The sequence below is a fragment of the Tachypleus tridentatus genome, chromosome 13, assembly GCF_004210375.1.
Source record: "Tachypleus tridentatus isolate NWPU-2018 chromosome 13, ASM421037v1, whole genome shotgun sequence".
Classification (NCBI taxonomy): domain Eukaryota; kingdom Metazoa; phylum Arthropoda; class Merostomata; order Xiphosura; family Limulidae; genus Tachypleus; species Tachypleus tridentatus.
The window spans coordinates 242,624,510-242,649,082 of NC_134837.1; the positions used below are offsets into that span (position 1 = coordinate 242,624,510).

At 32.6% G+C, this 24,573-nt stretch overlaps 1 protein-coding gene across 5 annotated transcripts in view; it reads right to left on the bottom strand.

Moving 5' to 3' along the window:
• Positions 1-24,573, bottom strand: part of LOC143238617 (rho guanine nucleotide exchange factor 11-like) — a 222,027-nt gene that overhangs the window by 144,338 nt on the left and 53,116 nt on the right. For 3 of the 5 annotated variants that reach the window (XM_076478989.1, XM_076478988.1, XM_076478991.1), the window contains exons 8-11: positions 18,660-18,764; positions 17,454-17,636; positions 13,395-13,508; positions 4,441-4,584 (exon numbers count right to left, since the gene is read on the bottom strand). In XM_076478989.1, the coding sequence (XP_076335104.1) occupies positions 4,441-4,584; positions 13,395-13,508; positions 17,454-17,636; positions 18,660-18,764 (546 nt within the window). The remainder of the gene's footprint in view (positions 1-4,440; positions 4,585-13,394; positions 13,509-17,453; positions 17,637-18,659; positions 18,765-24,573) is intronic. The other 2 variants (XM_076478992.1, XM_076478990.1) reach the window with 1 other exon arrangement.

Here is a 24,573-nt window from a genome sequence, read left to right on the forward strand (position 1 = left end):
TCAGACATGTTATGAGTGACAAGCAGTTCAAAGACCTGTTAGTTGGGCCAGAAAAAATTGCCTGGAAAACCTTCAAAGACATTGTTGACAATTTTCTTGGTAATTACAGAGCCCCACATTACATTCAGCTGGTAGACAAACTTCTCAAAGCATACAAAACAATGAAGTGCAACGTGTCACTCAAGATTAATTTTCTCCACACATACTTGGACTTCTTCCCCACAAATCTCGGTGCTGTCAGTGATGAACACGGTGAAAAGTTTCACCAGGACATTGCTACAATGAAAAAATGATATCAAGACAACTGGAATCTGTCAATGCTTGCTGACTACTGTTAGACACTGCAACGTGATGCACCAGACATTAAATACAAACAAAATTCAAGAGCAAAACACTTTTAATCATGTTGAACTTAATAGCATGTTAGAAACATAAACACAATTAAATACGTTTTTGCTGGTAAACAGTTAACTGTCTATTTCTCAGAGTTCCTATGTGATGAAGCAAAACCAAAACTATACTTGTGCATACCTGTCACAATCAGCAAAAACTTTTCAGGAAGCAAAACTTTCAAAAAAATTGTTGTGCAGTGAAATCCACCTCCCACTGATAAGTTGGGGATGTAAATACCACATGTTGGGAAGATAATGGATGTGAAGAAGTGAACAGAAAGACCAACCATTATGCTGAAACCTGAAATACTTAGGGATCTGCAGTAGATGAAAACCAGGTGTCCATCAATTCTAAGAACACTCCTATAAATCCCACCCATCTAGACAGTGATGCCATTGGCTGCAGTTGGCCTGAATGAAGGAACCTTGAAACTAAGGACTGATTCTATTCTGAGCATCCATAAAGCATTGAACAGAACCTGAGGGTCAAACAAATACAAGAAGGTGTAATCTGTTTAAGGTGATCACTGAGTCTACTCTGAATCCACACGTATCCAAAGTGGATCTGGTATGTAGAATCAAAATATATGTCCATCTGATGAAGTTAAGTCAAAGCATGCAAACAGAGAAATGAGGGTACAAGGTATGTATATCCAATAAGGAAATAAAGTAGTAAATCTCCCAGCATGAACTATCAATATCATGGAAGGAGGAAAAACTGAGTTCCCCCAAAATCTCCATTATCAAGGAATGAGTAGAGTCAAAACCCACCAAATACAGCACAAAAATTTCAGAAACTCAACAGACTAATTAAAGTAAAGCAACAGGAGGTGGTTGATCCAAATTAGTCTCATAAGAAACCGACTTACAACAGAATCGTACTGGAAAACTGTCCAAATTTGCCCCACAATGTTCTGGATCATCAAGAAAAGCAGCCTCAGAATCCTCAGAAAAAACAACCAATATATGTCTCTGCCTCACAATCAATCACATCATGGACAGCCTAAACTGAGAGTGGGCCTCCTTTCCAATAGTAGATACACACCACATAACAAAGAAGGAATACAAGAGGTCTGACTACACACTGTGCTGAGAACAGTAGCACAGGAAGTTATGCCTGAAAACATTGCATCAAAATTCATTAGTAATAAATTTTTAGGAAATTGTAATGGTACAGTAATCCACAAGGCAATGTCAAAATTGCAGCCTGCAATCAAAGAAAACAAAGCACTGCTACAAAGAAAACTGTAAACAACACTATGTTGAGAAAAAGTGAGGTGCTTATAAACAGTACCAAGACAGACGATGCACTGAAGTGGGTAGAGAGTGTCACAAAACCAAGGATATTTATTTGGGGTATAAAAGACTGGAGCAAGCAAGACCAATGATGTTACAGGCAAAGTAAAAGTTGAAGAATGGCTAAAGCATCAGTAGATGGTAGGAATGTTTTGGAATTATAGTGATCCTTATAAAAGCAGGAAACCTTCAGATGCATTTTTGTTTATTTTTATTGCAATGCCACATAAAATGCTATCTTCACTAATTTTGCCATGAGGAAGGGATTTTAAGTTTATAAACTTACTATTGATACACTGAGGAACTCTTCACTTAACAGATAGATAAAACACATAGGATCATAATTAGAAAACACTCTAATTGCTGATTAACTCCAAGCTAATCTGAATTAATAAGTTTGTTAAACACCAACTCCAACTAATTGTCAGTAAACCTAAAATGCACATTTTTACTATTCTTTTATAAGATTTGGCATTGAAGAAAAGATAGAAAAGCTAAGAAATTACACAATTTTGGAGACTTGGTACTATCTAACTCATAAAATTATATGACAATACAGTTGAATAAAACTATTCAATTTTGTGATCAAAATTAATAATTTCAAAACAGCAGCAGACAAACTCATTCTTTTGCAAAAACAGTAATTGATGTATTTTATGATAATAAAAAATAGTGTTAGTTAAATTAACATTCAATTCATATCATAATGTAATGCTGTGTAGTGGGTAAGGGTAAATATGAAATTTATAATAAATCCAAAAGTTCTGCAAAATCAGCAAATATTTATTTTATAACATCTTCCAGTTAATGTTACCACACTTGGAGGGTGCACTCTGCTTTGAGGGCAAAACTGCATCATTGAATTTAAAAACTTTTAGATAATAAACTAACAATTGTTTTTACTTTAAAAAATATAATTATTGTGAGTTGAAATATTTTCAATAATAAAAAAGATTTTATATTTCATATAGAAAAATAATAAAATTTTAATTTTGGGTTATTTAAATATATTCCGTAGAAAACCGAAAGTCTTTTGAAAATCCAGAACTTTTCATATAATGTGGCAATATAAGTGCCTGCACGAAAATACATAATAGATGTAAAGAAAATTGTGCTAATCTGTCTTTGTAACATGAATAATAACACTATGTAACACAAATTTTGTTCCTGGATAGTATGTGTTATTTCTTAATTGCTTATGTTGTCAAAGTACAGAAAATGGCCATTATTTCCTTCAAACTTTGCTTTTGTGACCTGGATAATGAAATTTAGAAATTAACCTGTTTACTAGGTAAAAATGGGCAAATTTGCACATTTTCATTTACATAAGATCTGAATAATATGAAATAACATATGAATCAAGATTTACATGTATTTATGCTAAAGTTATACAAAAATGAACAAAAATGTTTAGAAGTGAGTAGTTTTTCAAGATATGAGACTATAATGTAAATCACTTTCATGTATCAGCCCCCAAATATAGTTTCCCATCACGTTTTCGTTATACACTTCCAGGTCACAAAAACAAAGTTTGAAGAGAAAAATAGATCTTTTCCATTTACTGTAGGCATAAGCAATTGGGAAATAACACTTTCTACCCAGGAACAAGAAAAAGTAAAAATTTTGTTACATAATGTAATCAATATTACTGATTTTTAACCAGTCACTTTTTCTCAATCTTTGAGCACATTATGACAGCTATTTTCCCATTCTAAGCTACTGTGAAATCCAAGAAGACTTTCAGTTCAGCAAAGATTCAAGTAGAGTGAAAAAAGATTAGCTTGACAACAATCTCCAAGAAGAAAATGAACTTGTGAACAACCTCCACTACAATTGAAGTCTTGATTTTTGCAATCAATCAGATAAAGTTTCATTTCTTTTACAGGGTCATTGTGTCAAGTCTTGCTTATAGTAGGCCTTATCAACCTAATTAACTGCAAGAATTGGAAAAGAAAAATCACCAAAAAGAAATTTAAGTAAAGATAAGCAATTAAATATCTAATGGGTTTAAAACTTATAATGTATATATATTAAATGTTTGTTGTTTAGGTATAAAGCTACACATTGGTCTATCTACACTCTGTCCACCATGGTATCAAAACCCCATTTTTAACATAATGAGCTTAACAACTTACCAATGAGGGTGTATATATTACATAAAGCATTCTGTCTAAAATTTAAAAGAATGTCAGCTTACTAATAATTTAGGTTTGGTAAAAAGCCATTTTTATTGTATGTCAAATTAATGTAAACACAGCATAACTGTGCACATTGTTTTTCAAATCACAACAAATATCAGATTTACAGTTTTATAAAATAAAAACTTTATAGGAAAGTAATCAGTGATGTCAAGAATATGTTTACATATATATTTATAGGAAAGTATTGTAAGAATGTATGAAGATATAAAAATCAGTATACAAAATCTATGGCTAAGATAAGCATTTTTGATTATTTCTTTAAAAAGTTTGTCAACAATGAAATATTTCCAAATTTCATAGTTGTAAATTCATATAATTTTCAAATCTAAAAATAAGATAATTTATCTGTAGCAGCTGATGATCTGTAGGTTCAAACTATTTTATCCAGTAGATTTTCACATTGGTATAAAACAAACCATAAAACAGATGTCAAATTAACACACACAGTCTCACACATGCAGAATAAATTTAAATAAGCTAGCTCAACTACAAAAATATTTAAAGTTATAATTGTAAAAATTATCAACCCATGTTAATACAACTGCTGATACCTCTTCTTGACTTGTGGAGTCCTCTCCATTAAGAACTTCTTTTATTCTTTCTCCAAGAGCCACTTCAGTTGTAAGAACTGGAGTAGCAGGAGGTGATATACCAGGACTTCCTATCTTACCCTCATACTGACCAAAAGATAACCCCTACAATTTTAAAATGCAAAACTTTATGAAAGATTCATATTCAACACAACAATTTTTTTAAACTTCTACAAATCTTATTTACACCTCAACAATCCTAATTATTCTTAACACAATTTACTTGCTTTCTAGGTAGTATACCTACATCTTAAAAACAAATAAACCATATTCAAGTATAAAGTAAGTGTACAAAAGTTCATATTTGCATAAAACCTTGTTTAGTCCCAATGCTTCAGGTTAAATACATTAATGGAGCTTGTTAAAGAACCATATTATCTCTGCATTATTTTTCATAATGAACTCTTTTCTTTTTCTTTTTTTTCATAATGCTATTTAAGAATTTGTGGACATATTTGTCATATTACACTCCATTTGTTTCCCCTCCTTGTCAGACTCAAAGCCACCACAAAAAAAGAAGCAACTTTACTGAGTGGTTTGACTTGATTAGCATGTGGGTAAACTGTTGTATTTCAAGCTAAACTATAGACCAGCATATAAGTTACAAGACTGCAATAACAAGAGGAAATAGATTAGTTAAGCACCGTGTTCACAAAGAACAAGGTCACTTTAACAAACGTACGAGCATACAACATTTGATTGGGAATGCAAAATATTTGCTACCTCAAACCTACTTAACTACTCTGAACAGACAGATATGCAGAAGTGTGATCAAAGAGGAGAGAGAAGGATCTCAGCCTACTAAACCATACTTGGAAATTTTTCACATCAAGCATTAGCCAGGATTATGAAAACCTCTAGGCCATGTTAATATTGATATTGACCACAGTTAAAATTTACGTTCAAAATTAATATTTTAACAAAGTAGAAAACACTTGTAAAAGTATATTTCAAATTTCATTTGATATCCCTGTACAAGAGATTAGTCATTTAGACCAGCTTCATAACCAGCATGTTACCATGAAATTATACATTCTGAAGTTCTGAATTTATAGTATTTTCACAAAAATTAGACAAACTTTTAGTAAATATTATTTTTGTTTTGTACACAAAAATTAGGTTTCTTGATAAAATTTATTTATGATATATTCTTCTGAGTTTACAAAGTCTTCACCAAGTCATTCTGAGTGAAAGGTGAATTTTATATAAGAATGAAAATACCAATTTTCATCTTATAGTTTTCGTATTTTACATGTATAACCTCTAAAATGAATATCAAAAGTTTTTGGTTAAACTTTTCCTTTTATCTATTATTTTTTTCCATCTTAAAACTAACTATAGCAAAGCCAAATGTGTACAGACAAACGAAGAGCTGAAAGGTGTGAAATTAAGTCAAAGTACCTTTTTTCTATAATGATTCTAGATTATAATAGACAGTTTTGACCTCTTACTCTCTTCATAACCACTTTCACTTAATTTAATTTTTCTCTGAACTCTTTTTGACTATTGTAACAAAGCAATAAATCACGTATCAAGAGTTTAGGGCAAATAAAATATTAGGAGACATCATGTAATGTCAAAATGCATACAATGCTCGAGTTCATCAAGGAATAATCACAAAAAACGTTTTAATTTTAGTTTTCATTTAACTTTTCTTATCCAACCTAATTAGTTTTAAATACTTATATTTTAAATACTTTTGTTAAGCAAACCACAGCAATAAGTAAAAATAAAGCTTATTTGTGCTTCTGAACATACTTCAGTAAGACTATATTTTTCACATTACATTAGTTGTCTCTCAAATATTTATTTTAAAACACAAAGATTTATCAGGCATTAAGAACCAAATGTCTCATAATTACTATTTTCTTCTTTTCTAACTGACCTATAAATATTTTTAAAAGTCCATTACTGAGCAGAAAACTGTTTTTAAACTAAACATATCAAGTTCTCCTCACAAACTATCAGTTCTGCCTGTTAAAATAAAATAGGTGATCATCTGTTTCATGTAGTTTGGAATATCTTTTTCGGTTGGTTATAAACATGTTCAATAGGAATTTCAGAGAGAATTACAGGCATTTCTTAAATAACAGAGGATATTGGAAAGAAACATTAATGTGGGTAAAAACAAAGTTATATATAAATAAAATCAAAAGAATACAGTTTTATATTTTATATTCTGACCCATTAATATCTACAATATATTCTTCTATCTGGTTGAGCCTAAAGCTCTAACAACGGAATAGAAAAAAAGTATATAAGCAAGATGTCAGGGCATCATGCAACTCATAGGTGCAAACTCAAAATTTGTTGAATTATTTCCTTTTAAAATTATTGATATAGAACTTTGAATTAAGACCAAGGTTTTGATTCTGAGTTTATTACCATACATAAGAGGGTAATTTAGATTTATACCAGTTTTTTTTTGCACTTATAAGGATGGTCAAAATTAACCAACTTTGTATACATTTAGGGTAGACAAAGTAACAGATAAAATATAAATTCTTGTGAACAGGAAAAAAAAACAAACCTAACCAAATAGCATTTCTTAACCTCAAAATCACTAGAAGTGATACACAATTCAAAATAGAAATCCACAGAAAAATCACACATACTGGATTATACATTCTCTGGGACTCAGCACATGGAACAAAACAAAAACTCAACATGTTAAGAAATAAAATACACACAACCACAAACTATGTTCACCCAATAAAATTAATGAAGAAATCAACAAAATAAAACAACACTTCATCAACATCAACAAATTTTCTCAAAAACACTGTGTACAAAAAAATATATGCACACACCTAGACCAACATCAAACAAACAACAATAAATCCCAAGATACAACAAACTACAAAACTTTGTACTGCTGCATACCATATGTTCCTAACATCAGTGGAAAATAACCAACATTAGGAAAAAACTTAAAACGAAACATAACATTTTAGTAAACACCAAATTTATTCAAAAACCAGGTACAAAACTAAAGTTTATACTATGTTATAACTACACTGACAAACACAACACCAACATAATTTATAAAATACAATGCAACAACTGTCACAACTTCTATATTGGAGAAACAAGCAGAAAAATGGAAACCAGATTCAAATAACACACACACACACAAAAGAAAAAACACAAGTTCTCCACTTAAGAAACACAATATTTAGGGTCTCACAAGAAGTGAAACATTCAATAAAGGCTCCTATTTGCTGAAGTTGAGTTACAGTCTTTATTTGTAATCATCATAGAGTAATAGACTGAATGCAACAGACATTTTTTTTCTTAGCCCTATATTACACAATAAGCATTACCTTGCTTAGTGATTTTTTGGATCAATAATATTTCCAAGATTGGAAATGTTCAAAAATTTAGAAACTCTTCAATGATTTCCAGGATTTTGGAATTTCTGAGTAATGGTGATTCAAGAAACCTCAATATACCAAGACTTATTGGAATAGTCTCTATGAGACACCAGAGTAATCTTTAAGGAGTCCAGGTAATGCAAAGCATTGGTTCAAAACACTCATGATAAAGAAGAAAGACAGCATATATGTGTGTGTGTAAGATGAAGTTCAGTGCATTTTATCATAGCATTTTCAGGTAGAACAGGTGGAATATCAATATGAGTGATGCAATTACTAATTAGTCAAGAGCCTTTCAGGTTGGAATACTATACTGACAGTTCTAAAAATCCACATCTTGGAAAAGAAGACAATGAGAAATGTAAAGACAATGTAGATTACAACATTATTTCATTACAAGAGTAGCACTGGGAAACACTATCATGCATTGAATCATCACACTATGACTTTAGCTGAGAGTTAGTGTATTTGTGAGGATGTATGTGGTCTCTAGACTTCAAGAAGGAGACAAGAGCCTTCTCCAAGTGTACAGTCTTTTAGCTATGCAATGGTTTGCTCATTGTTTTACACACTTAACAGAGGAGCAGTTTAATGATTGGAACAAAAATATCGATGAATTATATCACAGATTCAGCTCTGTGTAGGAACAGCAATCTAAAAATTTAAATGGTTGATTCCAATGCTTGAAACGATTACTGAGCAAATCTACATGGCACCACAAGAGTATGAAAAACACCCTGTTTGTCATGGAGGCAGTTTCTGTAGCAATACAAATTTAAGTTTTTACATCAAATCACACACTATAATAGTGGAGGAAAAAAAAAGAGCAAGAAAAACTACAACTGCAGACTGACTTCTAATGGTGTCTTCATGGTCTGACATGGCTGCAAAGGCTAAGAAAAATTATCAGTCAATAGCTCCACAAACTCTATGTAGCAGATGCCATAAGGCCTAATGGCACATTCATTACTATTTCTTAAGAGGGTAACAAAGCTTTCTTGATCTAGCTGTGATGATCATATCATGTATGTAGACAGAGTTGAACTCCCATACTTAAAAGCACATTGAGCACAAAGGAAGGAGATACTGTTTCAACTATGGCTTACCTTATTATGCAAGTATATTGAGTTGTGTACAAAGTTCATTTGGATTTGTTTTTAAATAAAAAAAACAAAAACAGACATTAACATTTTTTTATGAAAAATCTTTAATCAGTAATGTAAGCAACATTTTGTTCAATGACTTTCTGCCATTTATTGAGCAGATTGTTAATTTATTACTGTAAAAGTTTTCTCTTTTTTTCTTTTATATTTATCAAAGAACTTCAACACATACATTTCAAGTTTCTCCAGATTTTTTTAACGTTTTTCCATTAACAGAGTTTTACATTGACCAGAACAAATGGTAATTTGTGGGTGCATGGTCCAGCAAATATAGTAAATAAATAAGAACATCCAAACCAAACTGCATTAATTTTTGTTGGGTTTGCAAAGATGCATGATTAAGCATTTTCATTATGGAAAACTAGGCCTTTTCTGGAGACTAGTGGAGGGTGTTTTTCTTACAATGCTGCCCTTAGCTGGTCAAGTTGTCCAAAATATGTATTTATGTTAATAGTCTGGCAGAAGCTCATAATGCAAAACACCAACCAGCTCTGGAAACACTTAATTCTGATTCACCTCATCTTGTACAATGTCTTCTTTTGCTTGACATTGTTGTGAACAATCCACCTTTCATCTCCTGTTACTAATCTCTTTAAAATAGGTTCAATCTCATTACATTTTAATAAAGAATTGCAGGTCAAAATCCTACTAAATAAATGTTGTTCAGTCAGTTTGCTTGGTATCCAAACATCATATTTGTTCACCATTCTTAACTTACTTAAATGTAATGCAACTATTTTCTAAGAAATTTTGAACATGTCAGCAATTTTTTCATAACGTGTAACATGGATTACTTTCAATTAATGTGGTTACTTTCTCATCATCAACCTTGATGGGCCTTCCTGACAGCTATTTGTCATCCATGCTGGATTCACTACCACAAAAAATATAAAAATTTCTAAGCAGCATGCTTGTTTCCAACATCACCACTACACACTTCACAAATCTTTTTTTGTTGTTGTTTGTAGTGTATTTTTTACCATCTAATAATAGAAAAGCATTATATGGATCTTATTATCACTCCTTTCCAAATCAATAACAAGTTTGTGAAACTCTAAACAAAAAAAAGTGTATTGAGTCACCTTTCAAAATGACGTTTAAACAAGAACATGCATGCAATACCATTTATTAAAATCTGAACAAACATTTTACACAACCTTATATGTACCCTGTTGCCAAACAAGACAATGGGAGAAAAGTATCATTCATGTGAATACTACACCCAATGCAGGATAGATTACAATAGGCAATGATTTCTGCAGCACATACTTGTTAAAATTTGTTGTGCCTCAGTTATGTATGGCTGTTAACTTGGGTGGGTGTATTATAAAGCTCATGTCTAAAGTTATAGTGGTTAACCTGGAAACAACAAACTTGATGTAACATGACATAAACTGATAACAGTACAACAACAAAAGGTTGAATTTTAAACAGATATTGGAGCAACACGAAACTCGTCTTTGTTATATATCAGATGTTTGATAGTAATCCACCACTTCATCCAGTTAACACAAAATTTATTCTAGCGAATATTGTTAGTCTAGAAGAGATCAGATATTATGTCTTTGACTTGATCTAAGCAACATTACATGCCATATCATTTTAATTCAGTAATTGGTACTTTTGTGACAGACTGCTACAGAAACTGATTTGTTTTCACTATGGCCAAACTGTAGTTTAGTTAAAATACATCCCAGACAAGATTGGGCCCAGGACATTTTACACATGTATATACTGAAAAGTTTCAACAATACTTTTCCTCTACTTGTGGCCACTGGTCTAGTACACTAGATCCAGCTTCTAGATACTGGCAGGTCAAACTCAGACATGGTTCACACAGACAGACCTCTGGAATTTGTATTACTTTTATCAGACTCTTACTTCACATTTTTAAGGGATTAGGCTCCCTAACCAATTGGTGAAGAAAATTATCCTGACAAATTTCTAAAAATCTGTCTCCTTCATGATTTGGTTATAAACTTATAAACTTTCCTCCCTAGTCTATATGCCTTAAATTAAAACCTCCCACAAGTATAATTTCATTAACAAATAAATTCTTTATCTCACTGCAGAAATTTTAATTAATTTCATTAGTTTCACTTGGCAGTCTTTAATAAATTCCAATTAAAAGCCCTCTCCCCTCTTATAACTACCGAAAGGTTGAATCAAACAGATTCAACCTCACTGGTATTAGCTTTGGGATCCTCAATGCAAACAGGATGTAACTCACATTTTACTTACAAAGCCACTCCTCTACTTTCGTTTTAGTACTCTTTCCCTATTAAACAACCTATAGCTTTATATTTAAAAGACATTTCTGTAATTAAAATTGTCTACATTCAACCAAATTTTATAGTTCAACATCATGTCAAAATCCTCATTTCCAAACAAAGACATCCATTTTATTTCTTATACTTTTATCTTTAGAATAGTTATAGTTTAGCATATTAAAACTATATTTTCAGTTTATTCTTATACTATACTTTCCTCTAAATTTTAGTTTTTTTTCACTGTTCCATTGCTCACCATTGTTGAGAACTATTTTAAAGTTGTCCTTACAGTTGAGATAATAGCCTTTGCAAACAAGCCAGCTCCGATCCTATTTAAATATGAACCATCAATTCCAAAAAGCTTTTTTCCCATTAAGCTAATCCTAATGTATTAAAATAAGCTTAGCATCCAGACCTAGTGAATCATAATTTTATACCCAAAATAAAGTCTTGGCAGGATCCATTACACAATTAATTTACTAGGGCTCTTTTCTTTGAGTGCCTTCATCAATGCTTTGTACTTAACAATTAGCTCATCTAATCAACTATTCCTTAGATCATTAGTTCCTACAAGCATCATACAGCACTTTGTCAGATATAACTCCACCCCTGGCCCTGAAGAGTATAATCTAATTGTAATCATCATGAATCAGTCTTCTTTACACACAAAGGCTCAAGACCCTCTTTAGATCCTCCTGCCATTTTCCATAGTTTACCTTTCTTTTTAACTATTGTCTCTACCCTATTTAGAACAGCATCAACATGCCCATCTAAGCTATGATCTGACTTTTTCTTGCTTGCTCCATTTTTTTATATCATGGTAATGACAATATAGAACCTACAGGTTGGATGAAATGAGGTAATTATGTTATGTCTAACTAATAATCTCACCACATAAGTTGTAAATAACTCAGCAAATGTGTGGCTTAAGTTATCATGTTGAATTACATAATACATAAACTACTCACAATCATACCAAGTGAATAATTATTTTCATTATTGTACTTTGTAAATTTTTACCTTTTATGTTTCAGTTAAATTGCTTAAATAAATATAAATTACACATGAAAAACAAGAAAAATAGTACTTACCTAGGTCTTCACATTTTTTTGCTATCAATTATCTATGAACTTTAGCCTACTTTTATACTTTATACTAATGATACTACTGTTCAAAATAATTTTTATTTAATTAAAGAAAGCACCTAGAAACACAATAATAACACTCACAAAGTAACATCAACAAAAACTCACGTCTCATCATTATCATAATTTATCTGTCTTTCTAACTATCTGATAAAAGCCTTTAAAAATTTATTGTTGTGAATACTACTAGATAAAGGTTAAAACTGAAGGGGAAACAAAAAATGATTCATCATGCCATTCAATACGTTTGGCTTTCTCTTTGTCATAAATAATATAAAACCTCAGAAAGAACTATTAACAATTTGAGAAAGAAAGGATGACACAGGTGGGTATGACAAGAGGAGTCTGATGCTTTTTAGTTTATGGTTCCATAACAAAATAAGATTGAACACTATAAAAAAAACTATGCATTGCCTTAGCAATATTTATATCATAATGAGTAATTTACATTTGATTCCCTGCTTTACAAAGGGAAAATAAATAAATTAGAGAAGGAAGAAGACTCAGAAAACAAATGTCATAATTCTACTAGAAAGGAAGACTGAAAATGTTTTAAAATATTTATTTATCAAATTAAGAACTTGATATTCATGTAATACCAACATTTAATATTTAAAAACATTTTTATACAAAATCTATTTGTACACAATGATAATAAATTAATTCAATTAGCATTAGAATGTAACTCTTAAAAACTCATGACATTCACACTTTGACCTACCTTTAGCAGGAGGCTTAAACAGCTTTAAAATTTAGCTTTGTTACATGAACATAAAAAGTTACATAGGATGTAATACTTTTAAGAAACCTATTTAAGCAATTTTCAAACATGAGAACAAGTTATATTAATCATTCATGTGTGATTATGTATTGTCTAATGATAACCTCTTTAGATTCTTAAAATAAAAAGCTTGTTTTCTAGTAAGTACTTTATGTGCACAAATTCTGGAGAAAACAACATACTTTCATAGATATCTGAAGCCTTTTGTTACTTGGAGGCTCTGCAAAACCTTCTGATGCACTTGATTTCCTAGTTTGTTGTGTGTCAAAGTCATTTTGTCCATCCAAACTTGAATGCTATTAATAAAAGTAAGTCTCACAAGAAACATAGATAGTAATACAAATACAAACAAAAATAGAAGAAACACCTTTCATACTCAGTTATACATACTGATTATACATACATAAGCCCACACATGACAGTTACAATAAAAATACAGTGATTGTCAAAGAAACATCAACATTTACTTTTACCCATACCAGTTCAGAAACTCAAGTTTTAAAACAAGTTCTATTAATTTAAAAAGCTGAAACACTTCATCTGAACATGACTGTTAAGGAATAAAAAAAAAAAAGAAACATACATTAAATTATTGTTTTTCACGTGCCCAAAGCAATACAGTTATTATTTAGAGAAAATTCATTACACTTAATATGACTTATGTATGTACTAATGTTTTGGCACTGCTACATATGCACAACACAATACCGCAGAATTGAGTCCCACCAGTGTAAATAGACGATTATAGTCATGGAGACAAGCAGCTCGAAAGAAAAGAGGTGATCACTCTGCTTGACTCTTGATACCCAAGAAGGTGGAGGAAAAAGCAGAAGTGCTAAATACCTGGCAAAATCTTTCATCAAGAGTATCGGCAATGCTCCGGGTATCAGCTATTTCCTGGCCATCAGAGAACAAGATCTAGAGGAGGACGGAATTACACTGCCCACTGACCCTTCTGACCCCCATATGACTTTGGAACTGGTGGTAGAAGATATGCTGGTTGTGAACTTAATCCAAGAATGCTTCTAGCTTTGATGTCTTATCCACCAAGCATGTGCACAGGTCTGTTAGAAAGATATGCGATGCAAGAGTGTAGGATACCTACGAAAAGTATCCCAGGCCCATTTTTGAGCCTTCTGTGCCATGTGGCAGACAGGATCCACCATGGACGAGGACATCATGGAAAAGGTGTCGAGATTTCAGGAATGCATTGAGCAGCTAGCTGCCTGTATAATACAGTCAGTTACTGCTGCCACACAGTCGTCTATTGATGACTTACAGATGATGGCAGGATCAAGTTCTGCAAAAACAGTGAAAGAGGGTCAGTTTGCTTGATCCAGCTTCCACCAAGGCATCTGGATCAGGTGGCACTGACCACAGCCAGTCTCTCTCAAAATTATAGGAAAATGACCACTGCCTTATGGATTATTGTCAACCCTCCATGAAAAGTGGGAGAACAGTGAAGGCGAGCAAATTAAGAGATCAATAGCAGTAAAGGACAGACTAGATGCATGAAAATAAGTACACAAACCACTACTGAAAAGAGAAAGGTTGTGATCAGAGAGCATACACTACTGAGCAACCCCTCCCATCAACATTGGCAATCCCCCAGAGGGGATAATGTCCATTAAAGTCCCTCAGGATTGGCAACTGTTCAATGAGAGCATCAAGGTCTGATTGATTGTACATCTCTCCAGGCAACAAGTAGAGAAAACAAACAGTGATGGTACAACCCAAGGAAACATAGATGGCTACGGCCTCTAAAGGTGTGTACAGTAACAACGACAGGGTGGGAACACGCTCATCAACCAAAAGTGCTGTCCCTCCATGCCCTCGTTCATCATACGGTCTATCATTTCAGTACAAAGAAAACCACCAAAAGGTGACTGTTTCGACAGCTTTCAAAAATGTTCACTGTGAGGAAAGACATACAGAATGGTAGGAGGCAATCAGTGCTTTGATGTCATCCAGATTAGAACGTAAACCTCGACAGTTCCATTGTATCAGGGTGGCCATTTTTATTTTTGTGTAGGCGAATTGGGTGGAGAACCCTTCTGTGTACAACACTGCTTTTTTCCCTACTGTCCTTATTCAAGGAGGTCTATCAATCTCCATGGATCCTGCCCTGGGTCGATTGGGCAGGTCTTTGTTGTTGGAAGGGGATTCCAGTGACTGAGGACGCGAACGAATGATTGTTTTGCATCGTGGGGTGGGAGAAAAAGATTTATCAGAAGAAATGCCTGTATTTGAAACCGAAGAATGTGGATCTTGAGGTTTGTTGGAATGTATGGGAGGAACAGAGATGGGTGTAGAAGTCGATTCATCAACCTTTTTAACCATGGAGGTCAAAAGACTTTTCATTTGTTTTGAAAACGATTCTTTTGGATGCACAGAGAGATCTGTCTGCACTCCCACTGTAGTTGTGGAACAAAGTGCAGCAGCATACATCTGAGATGAGGTTGTGGACAACAATTTTCAAGCCTCAGGATAAGTAATGTTATGAATCGTTTTCAAATGCTGCACCTTTTTTTCCTCCAACCATTTAGGGCAAGAACGAAAGTAGGATGGGTGAGAGCTGTTGCAATTGATGCAATGAGGGTCTGTTTCACTCTCATAGGCATTATGGTCCTTGCCACTGCAACAAGCACACGTCAAGGAACTACGACATGATGTCTTCAAGTGACCGAACCACTGAGACTGGAAATATAGGAGAGGGTTTGGAATGTATGGCTGTACTCTGCAATTAAGATAACCTGCCTTGATGGAAGCAGGCAGATGTGGTGATGTAAATGTGAGAATGAGAACATTGGTTGGCATCATAATTCAATCTTTGGAAGTGGATATATGCCTCACTGCAGAAACTCCTTGGGTGGAGAGACCAGTGAGAATCTCTGAATCTGGGATGCTCTTCAAATCCCTCTCAACAATAACTCCTCGTGATTAATTCAAAGTAACATGAGGTGTAACCTCAATAGGTATATCCCCAATTGCCTTTGAATGCAACATAAGTACAATGTGTTGAAATGTGGATGTTTCCACCAATATGTCACCAGATCGAAGCTTTCTTACTGACTTTGGAGAGCCTGAGACTGGAAATATAGGAGAGGGTTTGGAATGTATGGCTGTACTCTGCAATTAAAATAACCTGCCTTGATGGAAGCAGGCAGATGTGGTGATGTAAATGTGAGAATGAGAACATTGGTTGGCATCATAATTCAATCTTTGGAAGTGGATATATGCCTCACTGCAGAAACTCCTTGGGTGGAGAAACCAGTGAGAATCTCTGAATCTGGGATGCTCTTCAAATCCCTCTCAACAATAACTCCTCGTGATTAATTCAAAGTAACATGAGGTGTAACCTCAATAGGTATATCCCCAATTGCCTTTGAATGCAACAGAAGTTCAATGTGTTGAAATGTGGATGTTTCCACCAATATGTCACCAGATCGAAGCTTTCTTACTGACTTTGGAGAGCCAGCAAGTCCCTCTAGTTCCTTTTGAATGAAAGAGGGAGACATTTGCCCAAAAGGTTTGTCTGAAAGTGAGTGCAATATAAGAAAATGAGGGTGGTATGTACGGATGGTGAGGATTGCTGCTCAGAATCTTCAAGACATGGTCATTTACCTATAGACTGTTTTTTCATTATTTTATTAAGATTTTAATTGGAGTATCCATAAGAAAGACAGGTAAATTTCAATGCCCACTGACCCCACCCACCATGGAGCCCTATGAGGGGATGCACTACAATGTCAAACAAGAACACTGCAACAACGTCAGGGTTTCGTGAGCACCACACCCAAACACTAGCATCAGATACAATGTCCACAACACCTGTTGAGAACATCCAACACTGGTACTTGGTTGATCCTAGCCGAAGTGAACCAGCTGACAGACCCAAGGGGGGGTAAATCCAAGGTCACCCGTTTACAGGAATTTAAGGCCAAAGTGGTGTGTTATGGTTGGACCCCCTCAACCACCAGGATCCTATCCTCCCCTACACGGGTTACCATGTACAGCAAACACGTGGGTTGATGTTTAGATCCCAGAGGAGGCGAACTGAAAGAACAGAACATTCCCTGGGAGGACCCCTCACCACATACAGGAATCCACACTGAGGGGAAGCTTACAAGGAAAAACCATATTACAAAATTAAAATATCATGATGAATATTTGTTGCAGTTTTTACTTTGATTCTTAAAAATAGAGCTAAATGTAATAAATATTTTTACATCTCTTCTTACTGGATGTTTTGTTTTAGGGCTGGAAGATTTTATAAGTCTTCTTAAATTTGGACTTAGGCTTCCAGTATGCTGGGAAGAAAATATAGGTACAGTTAAGCTGGCTGGTGTGGTAGACTGGACTGTGTTCTCTACTTCTAACAGAGGATTTGCTGGTGATAGCTCTACAGTGCCTTTATCTGGATACTAAAAAGTAAAGAAATAAAAAAGGTGAAAGATTAATATCCTAACAGAATACAATGTTCAAACTGAAAACTAAAAAAATTAAAAATGGTTATAATAAAGAGACATAACAACTAGTTAACATTAAAGTACATGCAATATAAATATTCCTTAGGAAACATTTTAACAGGTTTGGATTTTCAGAGTTATAAAAGCCAACAGAAAACTTCTTACAACATTACAAATTATGAAAGATGTTACAACTTTTCATGCATTTCGTACTGATTTTTTCCTCAATATGACATTGAGAGATAAAATGTTATAAAATATACATTGTAGTACTGAGAAGAATACTTGTGTTCAAACTTACTTCTTAATCTACTCTTGTTTGCACAAACATAAAATGACGTATTTGATGAGTAAGTGAGAATAGAATTGTTTGTGTGTAAATTTGTTTTCATTTGATTTCATTCATCATATCTGTTGTTTTTTCTTGCTATCTTTTTAGTTGTTATCAGATTACTGCATTAAAGGTGTGAAAATATCTGTCAATCTAGAAGTGGAGAACTTCTCTGTTTATATTAACATTTGAGAAGCAAAACAACAAAACACTAGTACTACTATTAGTTTATAAGCTCAATATTTCTATACTTTAAGAGAAATTGCATGATTTATGAATGTACATTTTTCAACTTAGCACTCTGTGAAAAAATAAATTCTGCATTTTCTCATATTTGACCTTACACTGATTTGCGAGCTTCAGGTTTGAATTTTTTTTTCCTTAAAAGAGATGGGATATTGTTTATTTTAGTACTAACTGCACATCACTTGAAACATTGAAAAAAATTCACAGATTGTGATCTTTCACTGGAGGATCAAACCCCATATTTTCCAAAGTAAAACATAGCTATATCTTATTAACAAGAGTTTAGATGTACATTCAAGATTCAGTACAATTTCTAAAGTTGAAGTAAGTCTCATCTTTAAAAAAAAATGTCTATTATAGCAAAAAATATTACTTGCTGTTTCAATGTTATTTCCACCTACAATGTTAATTAGCTGGTCTTCAATAGCTTTGACTCGCTTCATTGCTCCAACAATTTCTTGCCAAAATTTTTCACATGGGTTTTTAGCATGTTCTTTTCTTTTTTCCTGTGATAAAGACAGAGGCACACTAATTGGTCAAAAATACAGATTACTAAATATAAATACATTAAATTTATTTCTACAACTGAAGTAATTCTAAAAAAGAAATTCAAAATTCAAATATGCTGGTGTAACAACATTATGTTACAAATAAGTAATATAATTCTTGCACAGTTTAGCAAAAACCAACACCAAACAGTTAACTGACTTACTTGTTTAAGTCAAAACAAAAAAAAAAATCCAAATACAAGAGAACAAACAAGAAGGATAATAATCTTTAATGGCCACCAGATTGGTTTGGTTTTGAATTTCATGCACAGCTATACAAAGGTTATATGTCCTGGTTGCTCCTAATTTATCAATGAAGACTAGAGAGAAGACAGTTAGTCATCACTACCCTCTGACAACTGTTGGGCTTCTCTTTTACCAATTGAGCATCATGTTATAACGTCTTCAGAGCTGAAAGGGTAACAATGTTTGGTGGGACAGGGATTCAAATAATCCATGACCCTTAGACAGCTAAGTACCTTAACCACCTTGCAACGCTAGACTTAGTAAACAGAATTAATTAAATGTGGTATCTATACTAACCGATATTACACCTCTTTATTTTCTTAGAGGATAAAACAAGAATATGTGTTTTTTTGAATTACACATTATTTAATATACTGCCTAATATTTTTGCTGATACTTTTGAGATAATATTTTATCTCAATGATAATATTAGAGATTTAATTTTGTGAAAGATTAAAGGTAAATTAAGAATATAATCTGTGATATATAACAACAAGGCATTCCTTTATTTGTTATATTCTATAACTAAAGAATATGTAATTCTTTTTTTAAAATATTTTATAGATTATTTGGTGACACTAAATATATAGCAGTAAGAGGGAAGAAGTAATTTGTTGTGCAAAGCCAGCATAAAGTACAGAACAATATTTTGACCTTCTTAGGTCATCTTCACGTTAACAGAGTTTTAATACCCATACTAGCCATCTTTAGAATACATTTTTATTTCAAGTGGGTTTCTCATCATCACGTGTAGTAACATACATTAATTTAGATAGGCATTGTACCTAATTTAGTATTCAGTATTATATCAAGAACCAGCTGTTCAATGATAATATTAGAGATTTAATTTCGTGAAAGATTAAAGGTAAATTAAGAATATAATCTGTGATATATAACAACAAGGCATTCCTTTATTTGTTACACTTTCTGCTGCAAACTGCATATTCACCTGTTCAAAGCTCATCAGAACAGCTTGTGTTAGTAAAATAAAGTTTGATTACCATAACAAATGATGAGGTTACCATAGCACTATTTTAATTACTAACCTTCAATAAAGAATAATACTTATAATGATGTATATCTTTTTCATACATGTAGAACATAACTGTTTAACATCTAATTAAAAGTATTTAAATTAAAATTGCAAAAATAATTATTCTACTCTCTGTAAAAACAAATATATTTCTAAACACAACATAAATCCTTCTGATTTCTCACTAACATAATATCATAAATAAGCCATATCTAAAGCAATTTGAATCTCAAAACTCTAATAAATCACTTCAGTATATGTATATGCATAACACAAGATTTTTTTCATTTTGTGTAACTCAGAATTATACATAAAATATAAATGCCATCTGTAATTTGTTAATTAATTAATTTGTAAATTAACGTGTATTGTCAAATTCTCTTGAAATGTAGCTTGATCTCCTCTGAAAACTGTCTGAAACACATCAGGTTAATGGTAAAAAGTATTTTAATTTCTCATCAATACATAACTAATGAACTTTTGGAACACAAGTTTAAATCTTTAAGAGAAATAAAATATTCAGATGAACAATTTACATCCCTAAAGGTAAAGGTTAAAACAGAATAAAAGCATGTTTTATTATCTTTAGATCATACTGTAGTATACTTAAATGTACAACTTAAAAAGTAGAGCTGTACATTTTATTTCACAAATGAATCATCAAGTAAATGAAATATCTTTTCACAAAGACTTGTTAAAGAGCATAAAAAATACAAAATACATATTTTAATTATATAACTATTATATTAGCTTCCTTTAGGTTGAACAAGTGATATATTAATAATAAGTGAAGGATATTTAAACAGTTAAAAAAAAGACCTTTCAAAATATAAATAACTTGAGAAGAATACTTTGGTAAAAGACACATATGTATTCTGATGTATAACTAAGGTACCCATTAAAATACACAAAATTCATAAAGATCAACAGTGTTCTTAATGAAATATTCTAATTATGCTAAAATAATGTATATTTTGTCAAAAAGAATCTAAGAGGTTTAAAATAGCTTACTGCTTATTAGTATGTGTTAAGAAAGTGGTTACAAACTTTTTTTTAAACTAAGGATCAGCTAGTTCTGATCCAAAATTTCACAGACCACTTTATACAGTATTCATCTTTTAACCCCCTTGTCCCTGGTATTGTTTACTGTACAAGTCACTAGGTTTTAGTGTTTAAATTCAAAATTTTATTAAGTATTTTTGGTTTAGGTTAATACCAATTAGTATAACATAAAATTTTAGCTAAAACCCCATATTTTAATAGTACATAAGTTTTAAATTCTTAATTTTATAAGGTAATATTTAAAATAATTCCTGAATTTCTCCTAATGTGACATTTTCTCTAAATATCTTTTCATCACTATTTTATCCATTTCTCCCTCCAAGAAACTATGAAATTACACATAAATTATTCACTATAAAATTGTCATTGCTCAGACGAACAATAATTATCATAGCCTTCAATTCTGTTTCAGGATTCATTAATAGTTCTCTCTTACATTTAATTATATATTATCTATAACTAACAGAAAGTCAAGGGTTTTATTTATCAAATTACACATTCTAAACAAATAAGCATCAATTTCACTTGCAATAGAACTTTGGTTCCAACAGGAATCACGAGGAGTAGTTTGGTTGAATTTGTAAAGGCTCTTACTGCATAGTTAGAAAAACAGAAAAAATTGTGATTATTTGAAAAAAATTGTTTGCTTTGTGCATGTTAATGGTACATGTTATTGTACATTACTTAAAGCACTACTCAGGTTAGTATTAGAAAAAGTAGGCTAAGTCTCATCAACAACAGACAGCAAGAAACAGAAGACAGATATATAATTTATTTTTCGTTTTTCATATTCATTCTTTATTCATTATTATAAAAACAATTAAAATGTAAAAATAGATATTTCTTTAGATTAATGGTTAAATAAGGTCAACAATAATAGTAATATAATAAAAATATTTCCTGAGTCACACTCATGAGCAGCTTGAAGTAGTAAGCAGGTAATGTGATTTGGTAGTGTAACATGAGGTGCAAATTCCTCTAAGTGATTTACAACTTATAACAGTTCAAACAGTAGTTAGACACAGTTAAAAAGGGAATCCAAACAAAAATAACACAATAAAATTTAATAAGAAATAGATTTATACTGTTATGAGTTCAAAGGCACTCAGGATAAATATCATTCCAAACTGCATTTAAAGTCATTCTAGAAAGAAAAATAGGATAGTTTCAATTTATTTTTATTTTGTGGAATTATTAGATCAGTCAAACTGACCGACCTTACATAGATTAGGATAGAAAAATATAAAGTTTTACTGAAAACAAACATTTGAAATGTAGTTAAAAGGGTTTTAGAGATAACAAAAATAAAATTTGGGATTTTTGAGACGAAAAGTATTTTTAATGTTATCATGAAAGTCACTTTGCACATGGATTATTCAAAACAAATACTCAGTATATTCAAGGACAAAAGTGTTTTTAGTTTTTAATAATACTTCAACAAAAATATAATTTTTAGTATGTAAAAATCTTGTAATATTTACTGGTCTCTGACAAAGTTTATGAAGATATGCACTCTATATCAAAAGTTAGTGATACCAAAACTATAACGACTCTACATTACTCCAAAAGGGGCATATTATCAATCAAATTGATGAAACCCATATGGAGAGAGTCAACTACGTTTATATTACATTGCAAAACAATATACTTCAGAAGCTATATTTTAGCGCACACATTTTTATTTTCCAACCATCCTGCAGACTGGCTGAAAACTACTCGTGAACCAGCAAGTTGGGAACTGTTATTTTAAAATACACATTGAAAAAATGTTTTGCATCGTTGTGTCTTTATGTAATTCTATGATTGATTGATTGATTGATTTAGTGTTTTATGGCACAAAGCAGCGAGGCTATCTGCACCAAACATCCGGTAAAAATAAAGTAAATGTAGTAAAAGACATAAATGGAAATGAAGGTAAAACAAAAAAGTATAAAACCAATGTTGACACCTAGTCTACAATGTTAAGAGAGAAAGCAGAGTATAAGAAGTTAAATGGAGTAAAATTTGTAAAAGTAATTTAAGATAAAAGCAAAACAGCAATTAAAACAGAAAATGGCGCAAAAACCAATGTTGACATCCAGTCAACAAAGTTGTAAAGGACTACCTGTAGCAGAATGGTAATGATCATAACCCGCCAGGAAGACTAACAGGTAAGTATAAAAACCACCGTCAGTCACCTGAAGTTGGTCTTTCCAGTCCTGGTTCCGGGTTATGAGTCAATATGGCCAGTATTAAAAGGTAAAGCAGTAAAAGTGTGAAATGATATGCAGCAAAAGTATAATAACAACTCGCCAGGACGACTAACGAGTAGTTCAAACTGATAGTTCAAACAGTAGCGTTAGTCACCTGAAGTTGGCCTTTCCAGTCCTGGTGTCGAGTTATTTAATGTTCTGGCCATTTTCCAATTTGAAATTGAACTAGAAAAATTGAAACTTTGAAAAGAGAACCACAATTAAAAAGGTAAATGAATAAATATCCAACACTTAAATGAGATTAAAAAGATTAATGGCCATTAAAAAACTAAAAACGTTATCAAGGTGGACAGAGACACCATTACCAATAACACTGTCCAATGTTACAGATTGACCCTGGGAAAAAATACGTTTAAAATATTGCCGTCGTTGAGAATTGTAACGATGGCAAGAAAGTAAAACGTGGCTGATAGTGATTTGAGTGTTACACAAACTACACATTGGTGCATCAGTTCCAGATAAAAGAAAATGATGAGTTAAAAAACCGTGACTAATGCGTAGCCTAGTGAGAACAACTTCCTCCTTCCCGAACTTTATGGAAGCTAGATGGCCAAAGTCCAATATAGGGTTTGATTTGAAAAAGTTTGTTGTCGCGTTGCTCACTCCAAGTGGACTGCCAGCTGGCATGGAGCCGAGCCTTGAAGACAAGACCATAGTCCATGTACGGAATAGGCATAGGGGTGATGGTGCTGGAGCAGACAGATTTAGCTGCTATGTCTGCAAGCTCGTTCCCGCGAATACCAACATGGCGTGGTATCCAGAAAAACTGGATTGAAGTAGCTGTTAATGAGAAATGAGCCAGTCAGTTTTGAATATCAGCATGAATAGGATGTGAGCCAACGTGTAGCGATTCCAAGGCAAGTATAGAACTAAGCAAATCAGTATAAATAATGCAGTTGGAGTACTGCTCAGCTGCAATATGATCAGGGACAAGAGATATGGCATACAGTTCAGTAGTGAACACAGAAGCTGTAGAGGGGATTCTGCGTGCAACTACTGAACCACAGCAAACCATAGCAGAGCCCACTGAATTACCTGATTTGGAACCATCTGTATAAATGGGAACTGAATGACTGTTTGAAAGATATTCATTGACTAAAAGATGGTACTTCCAATCTGGAGTATATGCCTTTTTCAGATGACTGAAAGAAAAGTCACATTTGGGGGCTGTAAT